This window comes from Cyanistes caeruleus, chromosome 1, assembly GCF_971803275.1.
Source record: "Cyanistes caeruleus chromosome 1, bCyaCae1.hap1.1, whole genome shotgun sequence".
NCBI classification, from domain to species: domain Eukaryota; kingdom Metazoa; phylum Chordata; class Aves; order Passeriformes; family Paridae; genus Cyanistes; species Cyanistes caeruleus.
Window position 1 is genome coordinate 52,935,500 of NC_141701.1, and position 23,796 is coordinate 52,959,295.

The 23,796-nt window shown below is 37.6% G+C and overlaps 1 protein-coding gene across 4 annotated transcripts in view; it reads right to left on the reverse strand.

Moving 5' to 3' along the window:
- AFG3L2 (AFG3 like matrix AAA peptidase subunit 2) overlaps window positions 1-23,796 on the reverse strand; it is a 26,817-nt gene continuing 3,021 nt past the window's right edge. For 2 of the 4 annotated variants that reach the window (XM_086893018.1, XM_086893007.1), the window contains exons 2-17: window positions 19,108-19,207; window positions 18,549-18,617; window positions 17,968-18,083; window positions 16,905-17,057; window positions 14,662-14,736; window positions 13,146-13,267; window positions 10,576-10,849; window positions 9,887-10,024; window positions 7,942-8,095; window positions 7,248-7,355; window positions 6,973-7,098; window positions 5,810-5,920; window positions 5,125-5,240; window positions 3,976-4,176; window positions 2,150-2,344; window positions 1-1,019 (exon numbers count right to left, since the gene is read on the reverse strand). In XM_086893018.1, the coding sequence (XP_086749144.1) occupies window positions 777-1,019; window positions 2,150-2,344; window positions 3,976-4,176; window positions 5,125-5,240; window positions 5,810-5,920; window positions 6,973-7,098; window positions 7,248-7,355; window positions 7,942-8,095; window positions 9,887-10,024; window positions 10,576-10,849; window positions 13,146-13,267; window positions 14,662-14,736; window positions 16,905-17,024 (1,983 nt within the window). In that variant the 5' untranslated portion in view covers window positions 17,025-17,057; window positions 17,968-18,083; window positions 18,549-18,617; window positions 19,108-19,207 and the 3' untranslated portion in view covers window positions 1-776. Of the gene's footprint in view, window positions 1,020-2,149; window positions 2,345-3,975; window positions 4,177-5,124; window positions 5,241-5,809; window positions 5,921-6,972; window positions 7,099-7,247; window positions 7,356-7,941; window positions 8,096-9,886; window positions 10,025-10,575; window positions 10,850-13,145; window positions 13,271-14,661; window positions 14,737-16,904; window positions 17,058-17,967; window positions 18,084-18,548; window positions 18,618-19,107; window positions 19,208-23,796 lie in introns of all 4 variants that reach the window. The other 2 variants (XM_086893014.1, XM_086893000.1) reach the window with 1 other exon arrangement.

Consider the following 23,796-nt stretch of genomic DNA (forward strand, 5'->3'; position numbering starts at 1 on the left):
TTTGTTCAGAAAAGTACTGTTTTTATTGACTCAAACTGTATTTACACGACACATTCATATGTTCAATATTTTACAGAACTCTGTAAAAAACTGACTGGTAGAACTGCAAGAGCCAAACAGTTTCAGACTTAATTTAAGACACTGAACCATGAGTATATTTTAAGATATTTAAGCAAGTGTCCAGTTTCACTGTCAACTTACATGGCAGTTCTCTGTAGACAAACTCTAAAATCAAAATGAGGTGAAGGGGAAAGGGCCAGATGAAAGAGCTGATAGTTTTGCAAAGCTAGTACTTTGTACAACCAGACTTTCACATTTGACAATGCATTTTGTATGATTCTTCTTTTTGGAAACAGGTCACATATAGGTATAGTTTAGATAAATAATCAAAAAACCCTTTGATTTTTAAGCTTACAGACATTTGGAAAAAAGGAAAAAGAAAAAAAAACCAAAAAAAAAACCAGTGCCACAAAGTTTGTGCATGAATCTGAACTGTTTCAACGCCTGAGAGGCTCGGTTCTAGCGTTCCAGTGCAGCTCAAATTCCTTGTATGCTTCTCCAGCTGGTAAATGCAAGATGATCACCTTTTACCAGTGAACTGATGATTTCACACATTTACATCGGAAGCAGAACATCCTTATTTCATCCCAAGAGATCACTCTTCCACCCATTCCTAATACAGTTTGGTTGAATAAATATTTTTTGTTTTGAAGTACAAACTAGGTGAACTTGTTTCTCTTCCAGAGTCCAAGTCACTGTGGGCACACACTTCACAGTTAAAATGGCATCCCACCTCTGATCTGCCTAGCGACCTGTTCATCTGTGGTCTCCTCTTTTTCTTTTTCACGCTCTTTGTTCCAGTCTTTAAGGCCTTCTGGCAGTGAAGTATCCTCATCCAAACTTCCTGTACCTTCCACAAATTCTTCATAAGTAGACTTTTCTGCAAATGGTCTTGGGCCAAGCAAGTCTAGCATGTCGCTTTTATCAAGCACTTCCTTCTCCAGTAGCCGCAGAGCAACCTGGAATAGCACAACAAGTTATGTCATACATATAAATATTAATTAATACCTAAAATACCCAAGATGGCTGTCCTATTTGGAAGAGTTTGTTAAGGCAGTTCATTTGGCATTAATTAATTTTGATAGAAAAAGCTGTTTTTTCAGAGTTCACCAGATACAAGACTTTTCTCCTCCTTGAGCATTTAGGGAGCACAAATACAATCTTATTTTTAATCCAGCTTTTAAGATTAAGCAAACTGCCCTCACTGTGGGTCACTGTTGATTTTATTGCTGCTTCAGAACAGCAGCTTTTCGCTTCTGCCAAAAGGCTCCTTCCTGATGCAAGACATTAAGCGACAGATTAAAACAAGTGTTCCCTTCCGTGGGGATGGTTCAGTCAGGCTGCTGTTGTGCTACAAGCTCAAGAGCACCATAAAATACCAATGTGTGAACACTGCACCAGAGTAGTTTGCAGCCTTGGGTCAGTGAGCTTATTGTTCAGCACAAACCACATCTGGTGATCTCTTTTGGGATGCTGACCTGCTACAACAGGATTTATGGAGCTCATACAAACTTGTCTCCTTGTCACTAAGCCCACTGTATGTCTATCCTAGAAAATTATCCTTTTGCTGTATCAGGGTCTGTGGCATGAAGAAAGAATATGCACAAGCTGAATCTCAGCTGCAGTGAGGTAGATCACAAGCAGCCAAGGGACAGGAACAGAAGAAGATATTTTTATTAACGCTCAAAAGGAATTTAGAGAAAGGAAGTTGTATGAACCTCCCTGCTTACAAGAGCTTCTTTTAGCCGAAAAGTTTGGGATCCTGGTATTTCATCTTTGGGTTTTTAAGCTTGCGTATCACATCTACTAAACCCTTTGTCAGTAGGCAGACTCTTCCCTCCAACTTTCCAAATAAATATTGACCACATAAGCAGGGAGGGAAGTTAAATCATGCTTGTGAGATGCTCAAAGGTGTTCCAACACAAAAGAATATTTCTGTTAAATCTTGTGACACATCCTCAAGATTACATCAAATGCATTTTGAGCAAACTTCCTCATATACTTATACAGTCACTGTCTTAAAACTAATTCAGTTCAGATTTTGGCTTATCAGCTGGGACTTAGTGGCTAAAAATACTGTAATGTTCACCTTCTCCACATCTGCTTTCTTCTCAGTCAGCAGCTTTAATGTTCTTTCATAGGCAATGTTAATTAGCGACCGCACTTCTTCGTCTATCAACCTGGCAGTGGCCTCACTGTAAGGTTTCTCTAAGACCATGTCTCCTTGACGAGGGAGATCAAAGGAAATCTGCCCCACTTTTTCATTCATACCAAACTGAACAATCTGAAGAAAAAAAAAAAAAAATCAAATAAACAAAGGAGAGACAGCAAGATTTTAGGGTATGTTGATGCAAAATATGGCCAATAAAAAGGAAAGAAAGAAATAATTTTGCTGTAATCTAATCTTTTCCTGTAACGTGAACTCTTCCCTGAAAACTCAAAGTCTACTGAAGTTAACACACGTGTATTGACTTTCACTTCTTCCTTTTTACTGATTAAAGTGAAGGACACAAATAACACCATTTTGAAGTGGTTACTAATGGTACGCATAGTGCTTCGCTGTTTAAATTTTAAGATACTACACAAAAAACACTTTAGCCTTCCTTAAACAGTAAAACCCTTCCTCCTTTACCAGAAGTAGAAGTATTTTGCCAATTCAAAATATTTCTAAAGTTTAATGTATTCTACTCACCCATAAAGATAAGCTGACTTAAGTACTAAAGTAGAGGGTCTTGAAGATTTTTTTCTACCAAGTCCAAAAATCATATGCTATTCCTGATCCCAAGACACTCCTCTGCAAATGTGAAAACAATTCTTATCTTGCTTGACTCCGTACTGAATACTGACTTGTCTGGTTGCCAAATGTGGATGTTTTAAGTTGCATTTTGCTCCAGCAGAGGCAGAAGCAAGTTCAAACAGCTATTTATTTATTCACTCCATGGCTACTATCAATTTGATGGTTACTAAAGCAACACTTCTCAGTCTAGCAAGATCCACAAAGGTATGACAACGAATGTTCAGAATTCAAAGAGATCTCACGATTAGAACCAAGCATCTTAATTTGTTTTCTTAAGAAAAGTTTGATGCTTTTTTTTTGGTTAAGTCAATAAGTAAACTTATTTTTTAAATTTAAAACTGAACAAGAGTCACTGAAGATTTCATAGAATTAACAGAATATTATCACACATTTACTTCCAGAACTGAGGCAACAAGAAGCATGCCCAAGACCAGGAAGTAGGTGGGGTTTGGGGATAAGCTGCAGAGGAAGATAAGTGTACTCCAAAATGTCTCTTGCTCCTTGTGAGCACCTTATGAGATGACACGTCTTGTGCTGATGCAGGAAATGTAGTAACACACCTGTATGTAGCCCACAGTCACACTCAGATGAGTCACTGCATTGGTAAGATTTTAAACTACTCATCTACATTAGTTAATATGATACAAACACAAACCTATGTCTTAATTCCCACAGCCTTAACTGACATCAAATAGTGCTTTCATACAAGGTTGTCTGGATTTGAAGTGTCAATCCAAATTGAATCTTGACACTGGGCAATTGCAAATGTAGGATGATATGATCAAATCTGAGCACTAAATTCCATTTTAAAATAAGTATAACAATTTCCACATGTAACTGAATCCAATCGGATCACACCGCAACATGTATGCCCAGCTGTGGGCAGATGCAGGGCAGTAATCGAAGCCCAATGCACAGACAGCTGTTGTGAGACTGAAATAAAATATTTGAGTCACCAGCATCTCTAAACTACATCATAATGTTTATTCGTGCAGTGTTATCTGAAACAAGGCTTTTGAGGGACACATCTGATGAAATTGCATGATATCAAATTATTAGTTAGGTCAGAGATATAGAAAACAGTAAAGTAAACAAAGAAGAGTCACTGAAGCCCATACCTGAGCATATGCACTCTGAGTAACTTTCTTCAAGTCATCTTGGGCACCAGTTGTAATTCTTCCAAAGAATATTTGTTCAGACACACGTCCTCCCAGAGTCATGCACATTCTGTCCAGTAGCTGCTCTTTGGTATAAAGGTACTGTTCTTTGGGCAAATACTGAGCGTAACCCAGTCCTTTACCACGTGGAATAATAGATACCTACAAACAAAATTAACAGTGCTACAGCTAAACAGTATTAAAAACCATAAAGCATTCTTCAGGTTGACCTACTTTTTAATACCACAATCTACACCATACTCACCCTTGAGGTTTATTTCAGACATTATTTCCGTTTACAGTTTTGCCCCCATTGTGTTTTATCCTTAAAAGCCCTGGCTAGCTCTAAACTGGGATAACAACTACTAGAATATCTGGAAAAGAAAGGTAAGACCACTGTCATATCTTCTCTAAAAACTGTATGTTATTTTAAAAGTGCCATTTTAATTAAAATCCACAATTCCTTGAATGTGATGTATTGGGCATTATGTACTCTGTAACAGACATAGCATTTTTCCATCTTTAGCATTCTGAACAATTTAAGGAATCTGCACATTCACTAATGACCTTTCTTCCAGCAGTAAACCGTACATTATTTTTAAGCCTGAGATGAGATTAAAAACACAGCTATGTAAAAGTATGAATGTTAAAGCAACTTTGGGAGATTGGGGTGCTTTTTCCTCTGCGTTCAACTTGTCACACTGTGAACCAAACAGAAAGCAAACAAACTAAAATGTAGCCTTACATATTCCTGAAGTATACCTGTGTAACCTGGTAAGAGTAACTTAAGCCACTGATGAATACCGAAAGCCTCAGAGAAAAAGAAGCCATCAAGGAAGGCAGACTCATGGGAAGAAAAGGCCTCTCACTTTCAAAGGACATTTATACTACAAACAATGTAATAGCTAAGTCAGGAAACAGTAAGAAAGTTACAAGAAATAAACCAAAATGTACTCTAAAATTGACACATACTACTTCTTAAATTATACTTTAGACATTATATATATATTTTATATATTATATATCTATATATATCTTCTTAACATTAAGGGGGAAAACACCACAAAGAAAAAGATGTTGTCTGTTACAAGTTCAAATTAGCCTTCTTACCTTTAACAGTGGGTCAGCATGTTCCAAAAACCACCCTGCAACTGCATGCCCTGCCTCATGATATGCTACTGTCTTTTTCTCCTCTGGCTGGAGTACTTGAGTTTTCTTCTCCAAACCTTGGTAAAATAAAATTAATTAATAGTTTTAGACATCTTTCTCCTCTGAGATCCTTTATCTCATTTGGAAAGATGGTGAGAAATACTTAGAGGCCATGCTTATGATCTACTGAAAAAGTTGAAAACACCCCCCTAAATCTGCAAGTTTTAGAAATTTGCATCTTCTAGGTTTCACTGTAACCTTGCTCTTCCTTAGACTTTCTAGTTTCAAAGTTCTTGGGAATATTTAATTGCTTAAATAAAACATTTGCTCTTTAAAAATATTTTCTAGACTATTTCGCAGCAGTTAAAAGCATCCCTAAATCCAAACAGTTTTTCCTTTTGCCATTTTGAAGAAATTAGAGAAGTGTCCTGATGAAATTTCTCTTTGTACCCCTTCCTCTATTACAGAAGTTCGCAACATAGAAAAGATACTTCCTTTCTAAATCTCAGGTGTGTTTAGGACAGAAAAAAACAACCAACCAATCTTGAAGAGCAGGACAAAGATTCAAAGGTGTGGCTTCCTATACAAACAAAAAAGGAAGTTGCCTATTACAATTTTTGAGAAACAATTGATGCAATACACCTACCTCCAATAACTCTTTCAATTGCTTGCTCAAAATGCTTTTGGTTTATAGCATCTGAGAGATGCCTCGCAGCAATTAAAGCAGCTTCATTACAAACATTAGCAATATCAGCACCTAAAAGCAGAGAAGGCAAGAATTACCAATCCTTTTCAACATTTTTCTGAGTTTAGCATAAAGATAACCTTATGTATAACTAGTTTGCTATAAACTCTCACTGAGCTTGAAAATTAAAGGTAATGTGCTCCAAAATAGCTTAATTATTTAAGATATATTTAAATACATGTACTACAGTTATAGGCTTTAGGATTTTTCTTATTATAGGTAGACAGCCACAAAATGAAGTTTATTACCACTGAAGTACTTGTTTGATACATCTCACCTTCCTTTTCTGTCTTTGACAGATTATACTTAAACTAGTATATATTTAGCTGCATACATTTCCTACATGTGAATTCTGTATGGCTCAGATAGCTTTCAAAGGTATCATTTCACATTATTGATTTCAAGTCATCTATGTTTTGTTAAAACTATTTGCAGTAGTGCTATTGAGATAACTTAGTTTAAACATCATCACTGTAGCTGCCAGAAACATTGACAGTCAAATCTCAGAAAACCAGTTCTGTATAGACCAAAAACCAGTGAAGAATTCACAAGTGTTGAATTAGGAATAGATGTGAGAACTCTCATCACTGGCTTATAATCAAATTAATTTAAAATCTGTATTGACTGGTAGTTGAATTCTGCACTGGTTTTTGATTTTTACATCCAGAAACAAATTCCCCTACAGAATATGTACACAGACTCCACAAAACCCAGGTCTTCTCCAAAAATGTTCAAGAATGCAACAAACAAAGTTAAGGACAAACAAAGGAAGAACACACACATACACGAGTGATAACAATCAAAACCCTTTGAACTGTTGTACTGAAGACAGAAGAAATTCCCTTTTCATGTCACCCTGACTGAAGCACACAAAACTTGAAACCCTTAGAAATCTCCTACTTGTTCAAACAGGCATAGAGAACTTCAGGCTGTGCCAGTAAATACAATTAAATCAAATGCCATCCAGAAGATCAGGTGCAAGAAAACCAGAATTAGTAGGGAAATCAAATATCTACAGCTTAAATAGTAAATGGAGAATAATAGTGGCATTAGGAGTCACTTACCAGAAAACCCAGGTGTTAGCGATGCAAGCTTTCTTGCTAGGTTATCTTTATTTAAGACAGTGTCTAATTTCAGAGGTCTAAGGTGAACTTTGAAAATGGATGCTCTTCCTTTTATATCTGGGGGTCCTTTAAAACAGAAGACACATGGTTTTAGTTTTCTCACACATGTACATTCAAATTGAGTGTGAGCAAGGAAGCCAGACTATAAATAGTTGCAAGGACTTTCAGCAGTGTTCTACAAACACAGAATGATACAGGCACCAGATAAAACTTACCAATGTAAATCTGCCTGTCAAAGCGTCCTGGTCTCATCAGAGCAGGGTCTAAAATATCTGGCCTGTTAGTACCTGCCAAAATGACTACATTTGTGGTTGTATTAAATCCTGTTAAAGAAGAGTGATAAAGAGAAAAGCTATGTAAATATAGTTTTCTGTGAAAAAAAAACCCCAAAAACAGAAATAAAAAGACTGTCCACTTTACAGGATCATGTAAGAACTGACAGTTTAAACAAACTATCTTAAAACTGAAAATATTTCTATTTATTGCTGCATTGTCCAGCTTTTCACAACAAGCAGGAAAATGGCCTTGGGCTCTGCTTTGTGAAGTACTACATCAAATCCTGCTTTATCTTCAAAATACAATAACAGATTAACTGCTCAGAAAATTGCAGAACCAGCATGGCTAGCTGTATTTTTTTACAGACAGACAGGTCTCATTGTGAAGAATTTTTCTGCCTATTCAACTATGACAAAGAGTTAGGAGATACAGAATAAGAGTTCTTTTCCTCTGAATGAATTTTAGTAAAATATCAGGCTGCAGCAAAGTGAGTCACCATGCTTTATTTTAGGAAATTGAGACAATCTGAACTTAAGCTAAAATCCAAATCTTGGTGAGCAGGTCTGCACAAGCATATTAGTTCTTTCCAATATCCTTGTTATTGTAACATAATATTAGACATAAAATACTCACCATCCATTTCTACTAAGAGCTGATTGAGCGTGTTCTCTTGCTCACTTTGTCCTCCAAAGTTGCCCCTTCCTCTCTTCCTCCCTACTGCATCTATTTCATCAATGAAGAGAATGCATGGGGCATTTTTACGAGCCAGAGCAAATAAGTCTCTAACCTTAACAAAAGAAAAGACAATGTACCAGACTGGTTTGTAACTCTTTTGAGTTGGGGGGTGGGGAGGGAGGAAGAAGAGGCACATCAGAAACACTATATCACTATAACCGGGTATGGCTCTGAAAATGCATTCCAAACCATACAGGCAGCCCTCAAGGCAATGATAAGTTACTCAAATCCCCTCCAAATATTCATTTGGAAGTTAAATTAACTTCAAGAAGTCTGGAAGAAACATCCAGGACATGAGTAGATAGATGAAATTTTTTTTAGACTTTCATAGTTTAAGCAAGATACTAACTATTACAGTAGTTGCAGCACAACTTGAATTTTAGATGCAACATTGCAATGTTGCTCTGCTTCCAAACGTATCAGAAGGACCTCATTAAAACCAGTTCAGTCAGTTAACATATCTACAACTGAGGAATCAAACTGGAGCAAACAGGAAATGAAAAATCAATGGAAGAATTTTGACCTGGGTGAGAATTAGATGCAGGTCAGAGCTTTACTGTTCTATACATTAGTGATGTAATTACAGAAGGCTTCTCTGATGACAAAAATTGTACAGCAGACATGAACAGATGCAAATTTTGGACAGTAGGCTGCACTACAGAAAGTCACACAGATTTTTTGAAAAAAGTACAATGAAGGAGCAAGATAAACAAGTGTCAGATGTTTAAAGTGAAAAAAAGTGAACTGTCTTTTCACTGGAATAAGCAGAAACCCAGAATCATACAACTATTTTTAGTGTATATACATTATGGAAACTGAAAGTTTCCATATGCATATACACTAAAAAATCACCAAGGAAACCAAGGCTGTATAAGCAGTTTTGTTCTAGCACATTTCTATTTACAAATGATAAATTTAGCATCACTAACAACTGCCTTATTAAATAAATTAACAGGAACTGAAAGTAAAATACTCTTTCGTGTTGTTTTCTATAGGCATCAGAGATTATCAACTGTGTTGAAACCTTGATTCCCAGCCAAAGTTGTGTCGACAGATTTCACTGGATAGTAAAAGCACTTTCATAGTCCAGTACAGAACAGTTAAGTCACTTTGCTTTGGGGCATTTCAGGTATTTATTGACAACAGAAGTCTGAGTATCACTATTATTTTAGGATACCTAATATTTTCCCAAATTTTAATTACCATAACAATTAATTACCATCAGTAACTTGTTTATACCACTTTACATGTTTTTAATAAGATTTCTTGATACAGTTAAGGCAGAAAAGCACAAAAAAAAAAAAATTAGACATATCTGGTTATTTAAGACACCTGATCTCCAGAAACATGTCATTTGAGTAATATTTCAATCAGAAGCTTATCTGTGTGTTCTAGAGAACTCTTTACAACTAAGAGTTTAAAACTACAAAGAGAAGAAAGTTCTTTGAAGAAACAGGATTTAGAGAAGGAGGAGGCATTCCCATAGCAGTAGTCAAATGAGCTACAGATTTTTGATCCAGCTAGTAAATTTACTTCAGATCAGAGCTTAAAGAGTGCTGTTCTGTGTTCTCAAGCACCTGAAAAGAGGCACATCCTTAATGGCCTGAAAGCAGATAGTGAACTGCCTTTTATTACTTTTATTATTAGTATAATTATATATAGTTATTTTTATTATTAAAGGTACACTGATGATTTTTGCGTTTAGACGTGCATCTGGCATCACTTGTGAGAAATCTGCATAGAAGAAAGAACTTCAGCTTTAATCAAACTGTCTGTCTCCCAAACCTGACAATGTCCTTTCAACAACCAATAATGAAAGAAGAGAGCAAGGCCAAACACTTACTCGTGCTGGACCCACACCAACAAACATCTCTAAGAACTCTGAGCCATTGACGGTGATAAATGGCACATTGGCTTCTCCAGCTGTAGCTTTAGCCAAAAGCGTTTTCCCAGTACCTGGAGGACCTGTCAGAATTGCCCCCTGCAAGAGAAACAGGTATATTTTCCTCATGAAGAAAACATAATATTAAGCCTATGAAATAATATGTTATGATATTGAGTCTGCTGGGTTTTTTTTTCACCACAGTCAGAATCATGCAAGGAAATAATTGAGGATCAATCCCTCCTTTAAATGAGCAAAAAGGAAAATCAAATTAGATACAATACTACCATGCTGTCCTAGAGTTACAGGAAGGAATAGTATTTTCTTTGACTGATATACTAAAAAAGAAAAAGAAAGATGTGTCATCAATGGACTCCCCTGCCAGCACAGCCAAAACGCAATTCTGTAATAACTACTAGCAAGATTGATGCTGTATGTGTATCATTTCTGGTCCATGTGAACAGATAACCTATTCTACAAGGCAAGTCTTCTGGCACCACAGTTACACTGCTGTCACTTAATGCTTACTTATTTTTTTTCTGATTGGAGGAAGAGAGAAGCTGGAAATCATTGCATATGTAAACAACCTAGCACAGTTTAAAATACTGAGGACTATTAGAAGAATAAAGTCTAAGTCATCATTCCCTTACCTTTGGAATTTTTGCTCCCAGATCCTCATATTGTTTGGGATTTTTCAGGAAGTTAACAAACTCCATTATCTCTAATTTGGCCTCCTCACAGCCAGCTACATCTTTGAATTTAACATCTATTTCATCCTTAAGGACTTTGGCTGTAGTTTCACCAACACTGAAAAGTCCACCCATTCCACGCCCTGCCCGACCCAAGCCTGCAGGACCTCTTCTTAATGTGTACAGCAATGACCCAATAATCAGAATTGTTGGCAGCAAACTGAGGAGAAATGATCTATGGAGAAAAACAAATTAAAAAAAAAAAACATATCACAAAAATGCATTACTGCAAATAAGACATATAAGATATTGGTTCCATCATCAGCTAATTCAGGACTAATACTCTATAATTTGTAATATTTATATTTCTGTGGGTTGTTCACACTGAGAAACCATCAAAATAAATTTAATAACAAATTGTTATACTGATACTTGCTTGTTTTTAAATCAAGCAACATTGCCGAGTTTTACAGAGGAAAAATTGCACTACCTAATAAACACAAGTAGCTTGTTTTTTCCAAAGTATCTATGTTATGTAAATGGTTATATTCTCAAAGTAAATTGTATTACATAGCATATAGACAGTGTATCCTACTACTTCAAGCAGAAATTTCTCTCCAACATATATGCTCTTCTTCCCTTAGGTCTTTCAGCTTCTTACATTTTTTTTCTTCTTTCAATGTTTCCATTTACATTTTCAAGGCTACAGACTTACAGGGGAGAGGGGGTGGTTTCTTGCAGTGGGGTCTTTTGTTTCTGTTTTGTGGGGTTTTTTTTAAATTTATTATTCATTGTTCATTGTCCTCCAGCTTTCTAGCACAGCTCTGTAAAAGCCAAAAACCCTAACACAGTCCTCTTTATCATAGTATCTGAGCACTGTACAGATTTTCCTGTGAAAAGGAACGGCTTCAACAAACAACTCACATGACATTCTGTCCACACTCGGCAAAAACAAAAATGCAGAAAAGAAGCACAATTACAAATGATCACAGGATTTCCAAACTTTACAGATAATCCACACTCCTGGGATAAAGAGGAAAAGAAGGATTTTTCCCTCTGCTGTGGTATTCAGCAGATTCTGTTCCAACAGAACAGCAGTACTTTGATTATATATAGCTGCTGCTCTCTCCTGTTTACTGTGGCATTCCTGGGGCAGAGCAATATACATAAATATCTATATGAAGAACAGACACTGAGGAGGAAAGGACCAGAGCTGTGGTCCAAAAGAGGGATTCAGGAAGTAAAGGTCTGCACAAGGCTGAAGAAGGCAAAGGAACTGACCCACTTCTCCCAGTCTGTTGTGAGAAGCCTCAGACTGACATGCAGTCTTTTTGCACAAGTGCTGCAATGCTCTGACTATCACTTTTCCCCAGGTTTGTTTAAACAAAAGCTCAACAGATTTATTTATGGATCATCCTTAAAAGAATGCTCCATTATAAAGAAACAGAGAAATGAGGGCAGCAGTATGTAGAACAGGGAAATAGAAACCTCTGTCTGAAGCTGCACAATTGCCCAGAGTTAACACCACCATTTTTCCTGTTGCCACCAAGACCAACATGCAGCAGCAGCTTGGTAAAACACACTGCAGAAAAATCAAGACATTCCCCTCCATTCCCCCAAATCAAAACAAATACCTCCAAGTACCAAGAATGTAAACACAAGAGAGCTGGTAAATGAGCCATTTTTGTAAGTCATATGAGCTACTACACCCGAAGTTAAAATTCCTGATGATAAAAAACCTATTTAGACATCAGCAGGAGTAATTTTTAAACTGTTCACTTAGAACCAAAAAGAAACAAGATTACATTTGTATTCTAAGCCATTTGGAAAAATACATCAGAGAAGTACATTTATTGTCTTCTAAATAAGGTCACTAAAATTCAGCTACATAAGGCTAACACAAAGAAAACAAACTTACTATCAGAGCCATTATTCCCTAATTGGAAGCAACAATGCTGTAAATCTAACATCAGTACTATCTTTTTTAACAACTAAGAGCATGATGCATCTTCCAGTTTCTGCTAACAGGCAGGTTAGTGCAATCACCCATTTCTTAATCTACTTAATCACCCATTTCTTGCTTTTTTCTAGGCCTCAGAATTTTTATGCTTAGTTTTTGGCCAAAAATTGATGCCCAGAATATCTCAGCCAATATATTGAGGTTCTATGATATAATCTGTCTGTTCAAAAATCTACGTGAGTGTTATCCCTGGAGCTCTGCTGCTGTGCCTGGCTAACTCTTGCTCTAGTAAAAGTCACTGGGAGGAAGGGCTTAAATGAAGAAAGGAGTTATAGTAAAACATTTATATAATAAGCAGCTATATTTAGAGTAAGAGGATATGGATTTCTTCATAGACAAAGTACTGAACAGCTTCTCTTACACTTAACACTCAAAAATATACCCAAGCTGATTGTTATTCTGATAATACTGCCACCTAGTGAAGCATAAGGTATGTGTATTACAAACCTACTTCTCTACTGTAAACACAACCATTTTTTTTTACCAGAGACTTTTTAAAGCAACTTCTTACCCATCACTCTCTGTTGAGTAGACTACAGGCAATCTGTTCTCCACTTCTATTCCCAGATCTTGCTGCACAGTCTCAAGATTTCGTTCAAAAGTGTCCACACTACCGATATTAAACCAGACGTACTGCTGGGAAAAAAGCAGAGATCACAAAGTGCCCTGTCTTACTTCACATTCACTACAAGCCAGCTTCTTCTAGCCTGGTAACTCCTTGTGCAAGTGCTAGATTTGCACCAAGTTCAAGTTGCCTTGTCAAGTGTGTAACTGGTGCAAGAGGCACACAACTAATCTGAAGCCTCCCAGCCTGAAAACGCTGTCTGTCACTGCTTCTGAAGGGATGATAAATCCCAATAGTTTTAGGGCACTTTAAACAGATGGAAATCCTGGAATTTCCTCCAGAAAAAAGCAGAAGGGAGTAATAAACAGATCTTTACAGGGGAGCTATATAGTCAGGGCACTGAACCCAGAAACAAAGAAGTCACAAAACTTACTGTTTCATTTGAAGGTCTCAGCCCTTCTGATTAAGGAAGGTTTTTGCTTAAGAAAAACTTTAGAGGTTTATACTAGCTTTAAAGTCAGCTGTCTTCACAAAAAACAACAACAACAAAAAAAACAGCATAAAATTTATCACAGACCAGAAAGAAAAATCCAGACATTACTTTCAACATGTGTTGAGATGTGGTCTTTCAAGAAAATCTCCCCTTTTGCACCATGACCTGCCTGACTTGTCCCTCCTTACCATAACATTGAAAAAGAAAAAACAGAGCAGTTAACTGATTGGGAAACAAAGGCAACTGGTTGTATGTGGGCTAAAGAGTAGGTGTATAAATAAGCCACACTGAAACCCACTGATTAAGTAATTACTGCAGATTTCACTTTACCCAGGAGGGACTTGCAGACCTTGTTTCAGAAAGACAGTTAAGAAAGGCTCCACCACCTAAAAAGAACCAGACTGATAAAGCTTTTCTAATGCTTCTTTGAATTTTCCATTAAAATTTTATTTATTTTTTAATAGGTCCCTGCCACTCGGCGTCATTCTTTGGAAAACTTTCACCTGCATCTGTCTGTTCATCACTGTGCTACTAGAAGAGCAATTCTATTAAATAAATACTTTGGAAACAAACACTTCTCTTTGTTTTCTCATGTAACTGGCTAAAAGCAGCCTGGAACAGAAAAGATTCCTAAGTATGTGGACTTAAGTCTGGGATTTTCTTAAGCAGATGGAAAACAGCAGTTAAAAATACAGAACCTTCAGCAATTTCTTGCTCTTCCTGTTTAAGTGTATGTATGGAAAAGCATAGTGCTGGAAAGGAACTACTTGTCATAGTTTAAAAGTATATATGGCAAAACAACCAGTACAGTAAAGTGAAAAACACACAATGTAAGATAATGTAACAAGAAAATATGTTTTAGATTAAGAAATTACTAATGATCCAGACCAAGTTTCTGCCTCAAACTTTATATATAAAGACTGTTTTGCTCCTTCTAATATCTCATGTGCATGTACTAAAAGTGTTTACCCATTCATGGGGAGACTTTCCGGGAACAAAGATGACTCTAACAAAGCGCTTGTTCACCACTTCAAGTCGGTCCACCTGTAGGAGGACAAAAGAACAAAACCTCGGTGAAGAGTGTACAGTTACTATGCTTCCACCACAGCTTCAGATAACAAATGTGAATCTTTCTGTTTTCCAATTAGGAGACTACAATTAATCATGTACATCAGGACAGTTCTAAGCTCTAGAGTTTGTCATTAGGAATCACGTACGTAATGAGGAAAAAAGAATACTGGCACATCAAAATTTAGATTGAAAGATTGATGTAGTACCCTCCTCTCAAGGAAAAACTCAATGCATGCCTCAGTGAAAATCAGTTACAGTAAAATAAACAATAGTTAATTGTCTCAGTGTTCAAACACCAAAACCAGTAAGTTATAAGATTCCAAACTCTTATAGCAGCTTTCAAAACAAACCAAACCAAGCAAAGCGAGGGAAATCTGAACTATGCTCTTACAATTGTTTTTGCTAATAGAAAGAGCTTCCTGTGCTACAATACTAAATACAGTAACATCAATTAGATAAATAAGTATTTAGCTGAGGTAACAGATACCATATAAACCTAGGAACTGTGCTATGGGTTTAGCAGGTTTATATCATTAAGATCTTCTTTACAAGTCTCCTCCAATGATTAGTTTCTTGGATTTGACAGGGCCTTTTTAGAAGTCAGCTAAAGGTTTTTCCACATTTTCTTCCTCTTTCCATAAAGTAACTGTTTTTAACATCCTTCAAACATTTAACACTAGCAATCTAGTTTTAGAAGTTGGGCCTGAACTGCTCACAGGTTAGTAAGGCTGTTCTCTGAGCTCATATGAACATATGGCCATTTCTGGTAGAACTGAAGCAAAACATGAGCTAAGAAGTCACTCTACAACTAACTTGATTTCACACAACACTACCTGAACACCTTTGTTTTGAAAAGCACACAACTCCAGTAGTGTAGTCTTCTCCCCACTACTATGGCAGCCAACAGCATTTGATAACTACACATTTAGTCTGCCTGAATATCCACACTACATCTTACAAAGACACAAGAAACTTGGTTTTGTGCAACAGCCTACTTTCACAATGCTTTTTTGCATGGAGGCTTCAGGCTTTGTTCATTATTGCAGCTAAATTATGCCTCTTACAAAATTAAGTGTCTTATTGCTTCAGAAATTTAATCAGTAAGTTTTTTTCTCACAAGATGTACAAAATCACTAACTTAGAACAGGACCAATTATAAGACAGTCTAGGCAGAAGGGGAGAAGCATACAGAGCAGCTCTGATCAGTTAGATCAGTTAGAAAAGAAAGGTATGAGACACCCTGTTCAGCAGCTTACCAAAGTAATGGAAGGTAAATTTAGTGTTAACAGAAAATCCCTCTAGGTCTGAAACCTAGAGAACTATGCAAACCATTGCCTTCCTAACCTGTAGGCAAAGCTGCAAGCAGGGAAGAAACAGAGCAAAGAACTAGTGGTTTCTGAAGTGGAAAAAGCCTGTGCAAGACAATCTCCTGAACTTTAGGGCATCACCAAACTATTACTCCAAGTATGGAAAGTTGCCAAGTTCTACAGAGAAACAGGATACTGATGATAAAATCGACTGCTCCAGTAGTGGCTCCAGGTAAGAAAAAATAAGAGAAGAAAACAAAGAGAGGAGGCTACTTTACAACACAGGCTGATGAAGAGATGCCGATGTATTATCCTTGAAAGGACCCTTCCACTCCCCACTCATCCCTATTCTCACTGCTGCTTCTCAGATTCCCCAAGGAACCGAATTCAGGCATGACACAAGCAGAAAACCTCTTCTTTCAGAGAGATGGGCTCATGCAAGTGGTAATGTTAGGAGTAAACTTCTTCCAAAGGCAGCTGGCATGTCTCTAAGTCATTAAGTCAGCTTACCTGTAGTGTAAAGCCATACCCAGAGAGTGTGGCTACCACTGCCCCTTCATACCAGCACCCACAAGAGCTATCCAACAGAAGTATTGTCCTGAGTTGCTATTCCCTCTCCTCTCTTGAAATGAGATAAATCTTCACACATCCATCCAGAACATCAGATCTAGGAACTGATTAAAAGGAAAGCTAATTCCTTTCTCCCTCAAAAATTACACTGAGCCAATTCTCACTCTACAGACACACAAACACAAGCTTAAGTGGGGAGGCAGAAATCAGCATCTTCAGCACTCCGAAGTCCAGTCAATCACACTGATTCCCCTCCCCACTCACCAATCCTTTAGAAAGGTAGTTGTTGACAAAGTCTTTCCAGGTGATTTCTCTCCCAGGGACTCTGAAGAAGAAGTAGTATACAACCATTGTCCAGAAGAAAGAACTTCCCACTACATACATCCGAAACTCCCTGACATCCCATGGAATGTCACCCTAGGAAATGAAGAAGACAAAAAGAAAATTTAAAGTCTGTAATACAGTGAGCACATAAAAAACAGGTTTTGGTATTTCTTTGTACCTTCTATTCTCTGCCCTCAAGGTTGCAACAGAGAATGTCAAACAAAGGCCTGTTTTGTTGTACGAGTACATTTCAGCAATTTCACATAGAACTGAGTAATTACAGCAATAGAAAATCTTTAAGTGTTTTACAAATAGTAATTGAAGTGTTTTGATCTATGAACTACTGCTTTTAGAAAAAACATCACATGACCTTTCTGCCTCCATTCTAAAACAATTATCCTTGGTCACCAGGAGTGCATACAAGACTGACAAAAAAGTAAATGAAAAAACTAACAAAAGAAAAAAAAGCCAAAAACAAAAACAAGAAGCATGAAAAACGTTAAGTGCACCAAAAACATTCTTTATATTCCTATAGTGTTAGGTGCCATCATCTTTGTGTTTGAAAATACTAATGGCAATAAATTTTAAAGGGAAACTCACATAAGTATTCCATTAAGGTCAAAACACATAAGAGCAAACTACATTTAATGAGTATTGTGTGGTCAGAAAGTTTTCCAAATTGACACTGAAATGAAACATGAGGCCTTTAAAGGTCTGAGGCTACACTAATACCACTGACTACTAGCAACCTCATTCACACAGCTTAAAATTCATTAACATTCCTGAACCAGAGGTAGATACATCTGGACTTATGCACAAAACAGTTATTCATGAAAGACACTGAGTGGAGAGCCACCTAGAGCCAGTTACTATGAAAGGCCTGGTATAGGAGGCTTGACCAAGATTTGGACAAACAGAATATGGCTTTAAAAGGCAAAATCATGCAAGGTTATTTCACAAAGATAAAATAGTGACATAAAGAAAGACATTTTAAAGGAAAAACCTTCTGTAATCTGGTCCACCAGTTAGTTTCTTCTTTCTTGCCACCTTTTTTTCCACCACTGCCACCTCCTCCACTACTAGTGCCACTGGGTTGTCTGGAAGTAGCTTGCTTTGTTTCTTAAAAAAACAAAAATAAATATATAAAATTTTACATCTTATGCCAATCCCACATTACCTTTTATTAGTTTCATTAAAGAAATGTTCTGAAAAATGTACTAGTTTGTAATACTACAATAATTAGATGATGTGAAAAACAGCATTTTCCATAGAAAACCAGATATATAGTCCATTAGGAGAGACAATTATAACCAGAAGAGAGGACAGTTAACTTATAATTAAGGGACAGTCCTCCAACAGAAGCATAAAAATAAATACTATTTCAGAAGATGAACATTATTTTGCTTTCATATCATGTATAATAAAAAATTTATCTATTTGCACTTCTAAACTAATCTGGTAGAGAAATATCTTCCCTGAAAAATAAAGAAAAAACCTAAAATCCAAACTCACAATTGTTATGCCAAAATCTAATTTAATGAATACACATTCCAAAAAGAACCGAAGACAAGCAGCTTTTTGTACCTTTTGTTTCTCCAGGTGTACCTTTAGTTCCATTAGGTTTCTTCCCATTGGGAAAATACTTTTCAAATCCTATTAAGAAAGAGGAAAGGAGCTCATAACTGGTTTTTATTTTACAATTCTTTGATCACAGTCATCACAAGCTGAATGTATACACCAGCAAAGAAGCTAGGAACATACAGACTGCAAAACCAGCTTTGTTCTTGTCTTTTTGTTGAAAAGCTCTACCATAAATAAATTTACTCCATAAATAAATTTACGGTGTTGACAAGAGAATACCACATGTATTTAATAACCTGAAGTAAAGCTATCTTCTAACCAGAGATAGAGAAGCTTAGGTCAACCAAAAGCTCCACTGCACAGTGTGAAGTTGAGCAAACCACACTATTCTTTAATAGCTCCTAAAAATCCCATAAATCCAATGCTCCATCTCAAGATTAAAGGCTGGTTAGTGCAAGAATTGACTTCCCTACAGACAATAAACCAAAATGGCATGTGAGTGTAGTCCTCAGCAAGGTATGTAAGCAGTCTGCTTCATTTCACAAATCAAAGTTACAGTCACCTTTGGGAGGTTGAGAGAAGAGCCTTCTGCAAGCAGCGATTACACTTGCCAAAACAGTGCTTCTATCAGCAGTAACTCCAGGGGTAACTTGGTCACAGAGCTGAAAGATGAAAAAGAAATATAAAGCAACAAGAACATACCAAAAAAATCTTCAAGCTCTCTAGCAGAGCCTTGCAGCTAGTCAGACACTATTTTATATGTGGAACTTTACAACAGACCTTGTAGTAACTGCTGTGCACCAGAAAGTAAGACAACAATGGAAAAAGAAAAGTTCAAATGAGTCTACTGCAAGATTTTTATTCTAATTGTTAAGAACAGAGTTTCATCTTACACACAAACAAAACATTCTTTAATAAAAGAGAAAAATCAAGCAGAAAACACTACAAGCTATGAACATTAAACATACATTGAATTCAATTCAATGAAACATTTCATCATACCAGCTGAATGACATTAAAGTGCAACATTAACTGTGGCTGTACAAGCATGATCCACACAGCACTGAATCATGTTTTGTCTGCAACCTTTCTTCAAATAGTTAAGAAGCTGTAGCTTCTGAATATGAGATCTACTTGGATCCCAAAGGAAAGGATGTGGCAGACAATCCTTACATCCAGCTAAGAAACTAAAACAGTCGAGGAATCTCAGTTCAAAAAGAAGATCTAAAGCCCTATGTGGGTAAACATCCAGTTATAAAACCACAACAAACCTAAGCCTGTTGCTCCTTGTTCTAAGGCTGTTTACTGTTATTCATCATTTAAGTGCAATGAGGGAAATTTTAATTTCTAATTCTTAACAAAATCCTGTTACCGTAGCTGAATATTTTTAAAAAGTGTAAACTGCAATTTTATTCAAGAGAAATCATACCTGATTTCTTCAGGAAGGACATACTTCAGATAAAATCCCCTCTTCATAAACTTTTCCAAAACTTCTGAGAAACAAAATATTATTCACACCAAGATTTCCCCACATTTTTTTGACTTTCTTTCTGCCTCCACTCCCTTCTGCCACATAAAGGCAGTCTCCTGTTCTTTTTGATTGGGAGCTATTTACCTAAAGAACCACAGAAATAGTAAAATGCAAAAACCAAACAACACTAACTGAAAAGCAGCAGGACCTGAAAACAAGACTCAAAGTATCCTTGCAAGACAGCAAACATCCATCTGGGAACTAACACCTCTAGGACTATTTCTGTGAAGGAAGCACAGTGTTACAGCCAAGGTATAGTGGCTGTAAGCAAAACTTATTTTTGCATATTGAAGAAACTTTTGATTACTTGACTGCACACTAGAACTACCCTAGGCATGCTGCCATTCATTAACAGAATGCCGGAACTCTGCTGAAATCTTCTGTCTGGAGCTTCTCTCTCCACCCCTTATTAAATGATGAAATACATTAGACTTATTTCAAGCATCCCTGCAGTTCCACCTGCTGGAACCAAGAACACCAAAACGTTCTCATTCCTTGCTTTTGCTGTAGACTGAGCTAAGAATTCTTGGGCTGCTTGATCAAGCCATTAGTTTTGTGCCTCTGCATGTTTCTGAATAAAATCTGATACTGAAAATCCAAGAGGGTATTTTATTGATTTTGAGTAGCATGTGCAGTGCAGATGAGAGGCAGTGAATGTTGCAGCAACTGACAAAACTCAAAGAAACAACGGGGTTTTCTCCTGTGTCAGTGGTTCCCCATAACACACAAAAATCAGAGACTGAGTTCTTCTGCAAACTCAGATTACTTTTTATTTACAAAGGGACTGGAATATTCTGAAAGCTTTACTCCAACTAATACAAAAAAGAAAAGTTTAAGTAAGCCAAATCTAATTGCCTGGCTTGGCTAGACCAGCACAGGTTTACTACAGAATTAAGTTAATAATTTAAGTGAAGGAGAGAGAAGGGTAAGCAGACAGAGCTTTGGGGCAGACCTGAATAATGGGACTGGCTTCTTGCTGGATTGTCTCTACAGATCCTAAATTCCATGAACACAGGCAGCAACCTGTCAGGTTAATATGCAGAAAGCTGAGTGCTTTGAAGTTGCTTTGTGAGAAAAAGGAACAACTGACTTCATGGCATGTTCAGTGTCACCTGACTGCCTCAAGAAGTGACAGCTGGGAGGGGATCCCATTATTGTCTTTCAGCATCTGAGGGGAGGGTGCCAGAAAGATGGATCTGGGCTCTTCTCAGTTGTGCTGAGCAATAGGACGAGAGGCAACAGGCAGAAACTGATGCAGAGGAAGCTCCATCTGAATGGGAGGAAGAACATCTTTACTGTGTGAGTGACTAAGCACTAGAACAGGCTGCCCAGAGAGCCTGTAGAGTCTCCCTCACTGGATATATTCAAGAATTCTCTAAAACATCAGCACAAAAAATGATCATCCTGATACAAGGCCTGTCCCTGGGTTGTCTGGTTATGGGAATGTCACAGCAAGCTGCCTAAACAGAGAGAAAGCAAACAGAGCACATTTTGACTGGATGCTGTTTTGGGCTGTCTACCAAGAAACTCTTGCCAAGTGTTTCCCAGTCAGAGGCAAAAAATTTCACTGCACGTAAAACAAAACAAAAAAATCTGATTTTTTCTTTCAGGCAAACCTTGTGACATCAGCCTAAAAATCAAGACCTTTTTTAAATGTAAGTTCTAAATAAACAAAATATACAAAGGTCAGTTTTAGAGGTAAAATAACCCATAAAATGTTAGTATTCCAGAGAGCCACATAAACCCAAGACCACAAGCAGAACTACTTAAAAAGTTTACAAAACTTTGTAAGCACAAGCCACTTTTAAAAAACTGAGGCTACACAAAGCAGCAACAGAAAATCCACTTGCTTAGTTATACAGATAGGATAGAGAATCTGTTAATTCTAGAAAGCTGGAAGCTTATGGTTTTGTCCATTATCAAATTCCAAATCAAAGTAAAATTAAACCAAAAGTCTTATTTATCTAACAGCCACCAAAATATTACATAAGAACATAATGGGAAGAGGGGACAACACACAACAAAAAGCCGGTAAAGACATTTAACTTAATGCAAGTTACTTTCTAGATGGGCAAATAGTGATAAGACAAGGGGAAATGCTTTTAAACTACAAGAGTAGAGATTTGGACTACAAACTAGGAAGAAAGTCTTTACTCCTAGAGGGTGGTGAACCACCACAACAGGCTGCTCAGAGAAGTTGTGGATGCCCAACCTTGGAAGTGTTCAGCATCAGATTAGATGGTGCCCTGAGCAACCTGGTCTGGTGGGAGGTGTCCCCGCCCATGGCAAGGAGGGTTGTAACTAAATGATACTTTGAACCCCCTTCCAACCCAAGCCTTTCCAAGCTACTCATATTTTTTTAAAGAAAAACCAATTAAAAAAAGTAATGGCTTTTATGGAACAAAGATCCTAATTTTTCTATCTAAACACACAGCCCAGCCAGATACTAGAATGAATACAAAGTCCGCTTCCTAAGATTGATTCCAAATAGGAATTCATTATGTTTAAAGAAAAAAGAATTAAGTTTCCTGATAGATCAGCAGAACTGCTGACAATGTTTTATTTATTGTTGTCAGCAAGCCACATATTTGTGCTGACAACAAGGCTACTAACATCCTTCTGTGTGTATTTGTCTCAGAATTATCACTATCCTAGAGATAACCTTCATACCTACAAAGGTGTGGGTGTTTACTAGTCTATGCTACAGGAAAACAAAGCAACCCCCTCAAGATGTCAATGAAAGAGAGAGGAATTAAGCATCTTCCTTATCCCAAACAGCCACATAAGCCTATCATTCCTCCACTGTGTTAGGGCTGTCAACAAGGATAATGCACATCTTGTAACAGCTGGCAGTAAAGGCCATTTTACTAAGAATGAACACACAGATTGTAGGTGCATCACACAGACTGTTCATGGCATCATTGCACTGTGCAATCCCGGGATGCAAACAACCAGGCTCCTCTTTTCCAAAACACTGGCACTCAAAACAAACCGCTCAGCCATTAATCTCTAACATTTCAGTCTCTCACACAGCCACAGACACACGTAACACAAATCATCATCCTGAGAAAGCAATGTAAGAACTTTGGCATTACGTGGGACACAGCACTCAGGAAAACAGTGGGAACCCTCCTCTACGAAGAGAAGCTGAGAAAGTTGGGGCTGCTCAGCCTGGAGGAGAGAAAGTTACATAGAGAGCTCACAGCAACCTTACAGTATCTGAAGAGGGTCTACATAGAAGCCAGAGAGGGACTCTTCCTCAGGAACTGTAGTGATAAGACAAGGAGTAATGGGTACAAACTGAAAGAGGAGAAATTAAGTTAGATATTAGGAAGAAATTATTTACTGTGAGGATGGTGAGACACTGGAACAGGTTGCTCAGAGAGGCTGTAATTTAGTGCTCAAGGCCACACTGGATGGGCCTCTGAACAAACTAGTGTACCGGGAGGTGCCCCTGTCCATGGCAGAGGAGTTGGGAAGAGAAAATCCTTGGTCCCTTCAACCTCCTAAAATACCGGTGGGATGCAGCAGCAGCTCTGGGCTGTCGCCTTGTCTTCCTTCGGCAAAGCGACTCCGCTGTAGCCGAAGAAGCCCGCAGGTTCTCCCGCACGGAGTCGGCTGCCACTTCCAGCCCGAGAGGCGCGGCACTCCAGCCCGCCCGCTCACCCACCGGCCCTGTTGCCCGCCGCACGGAAGGGCCGGTACCGAGCAGGCCGGGAC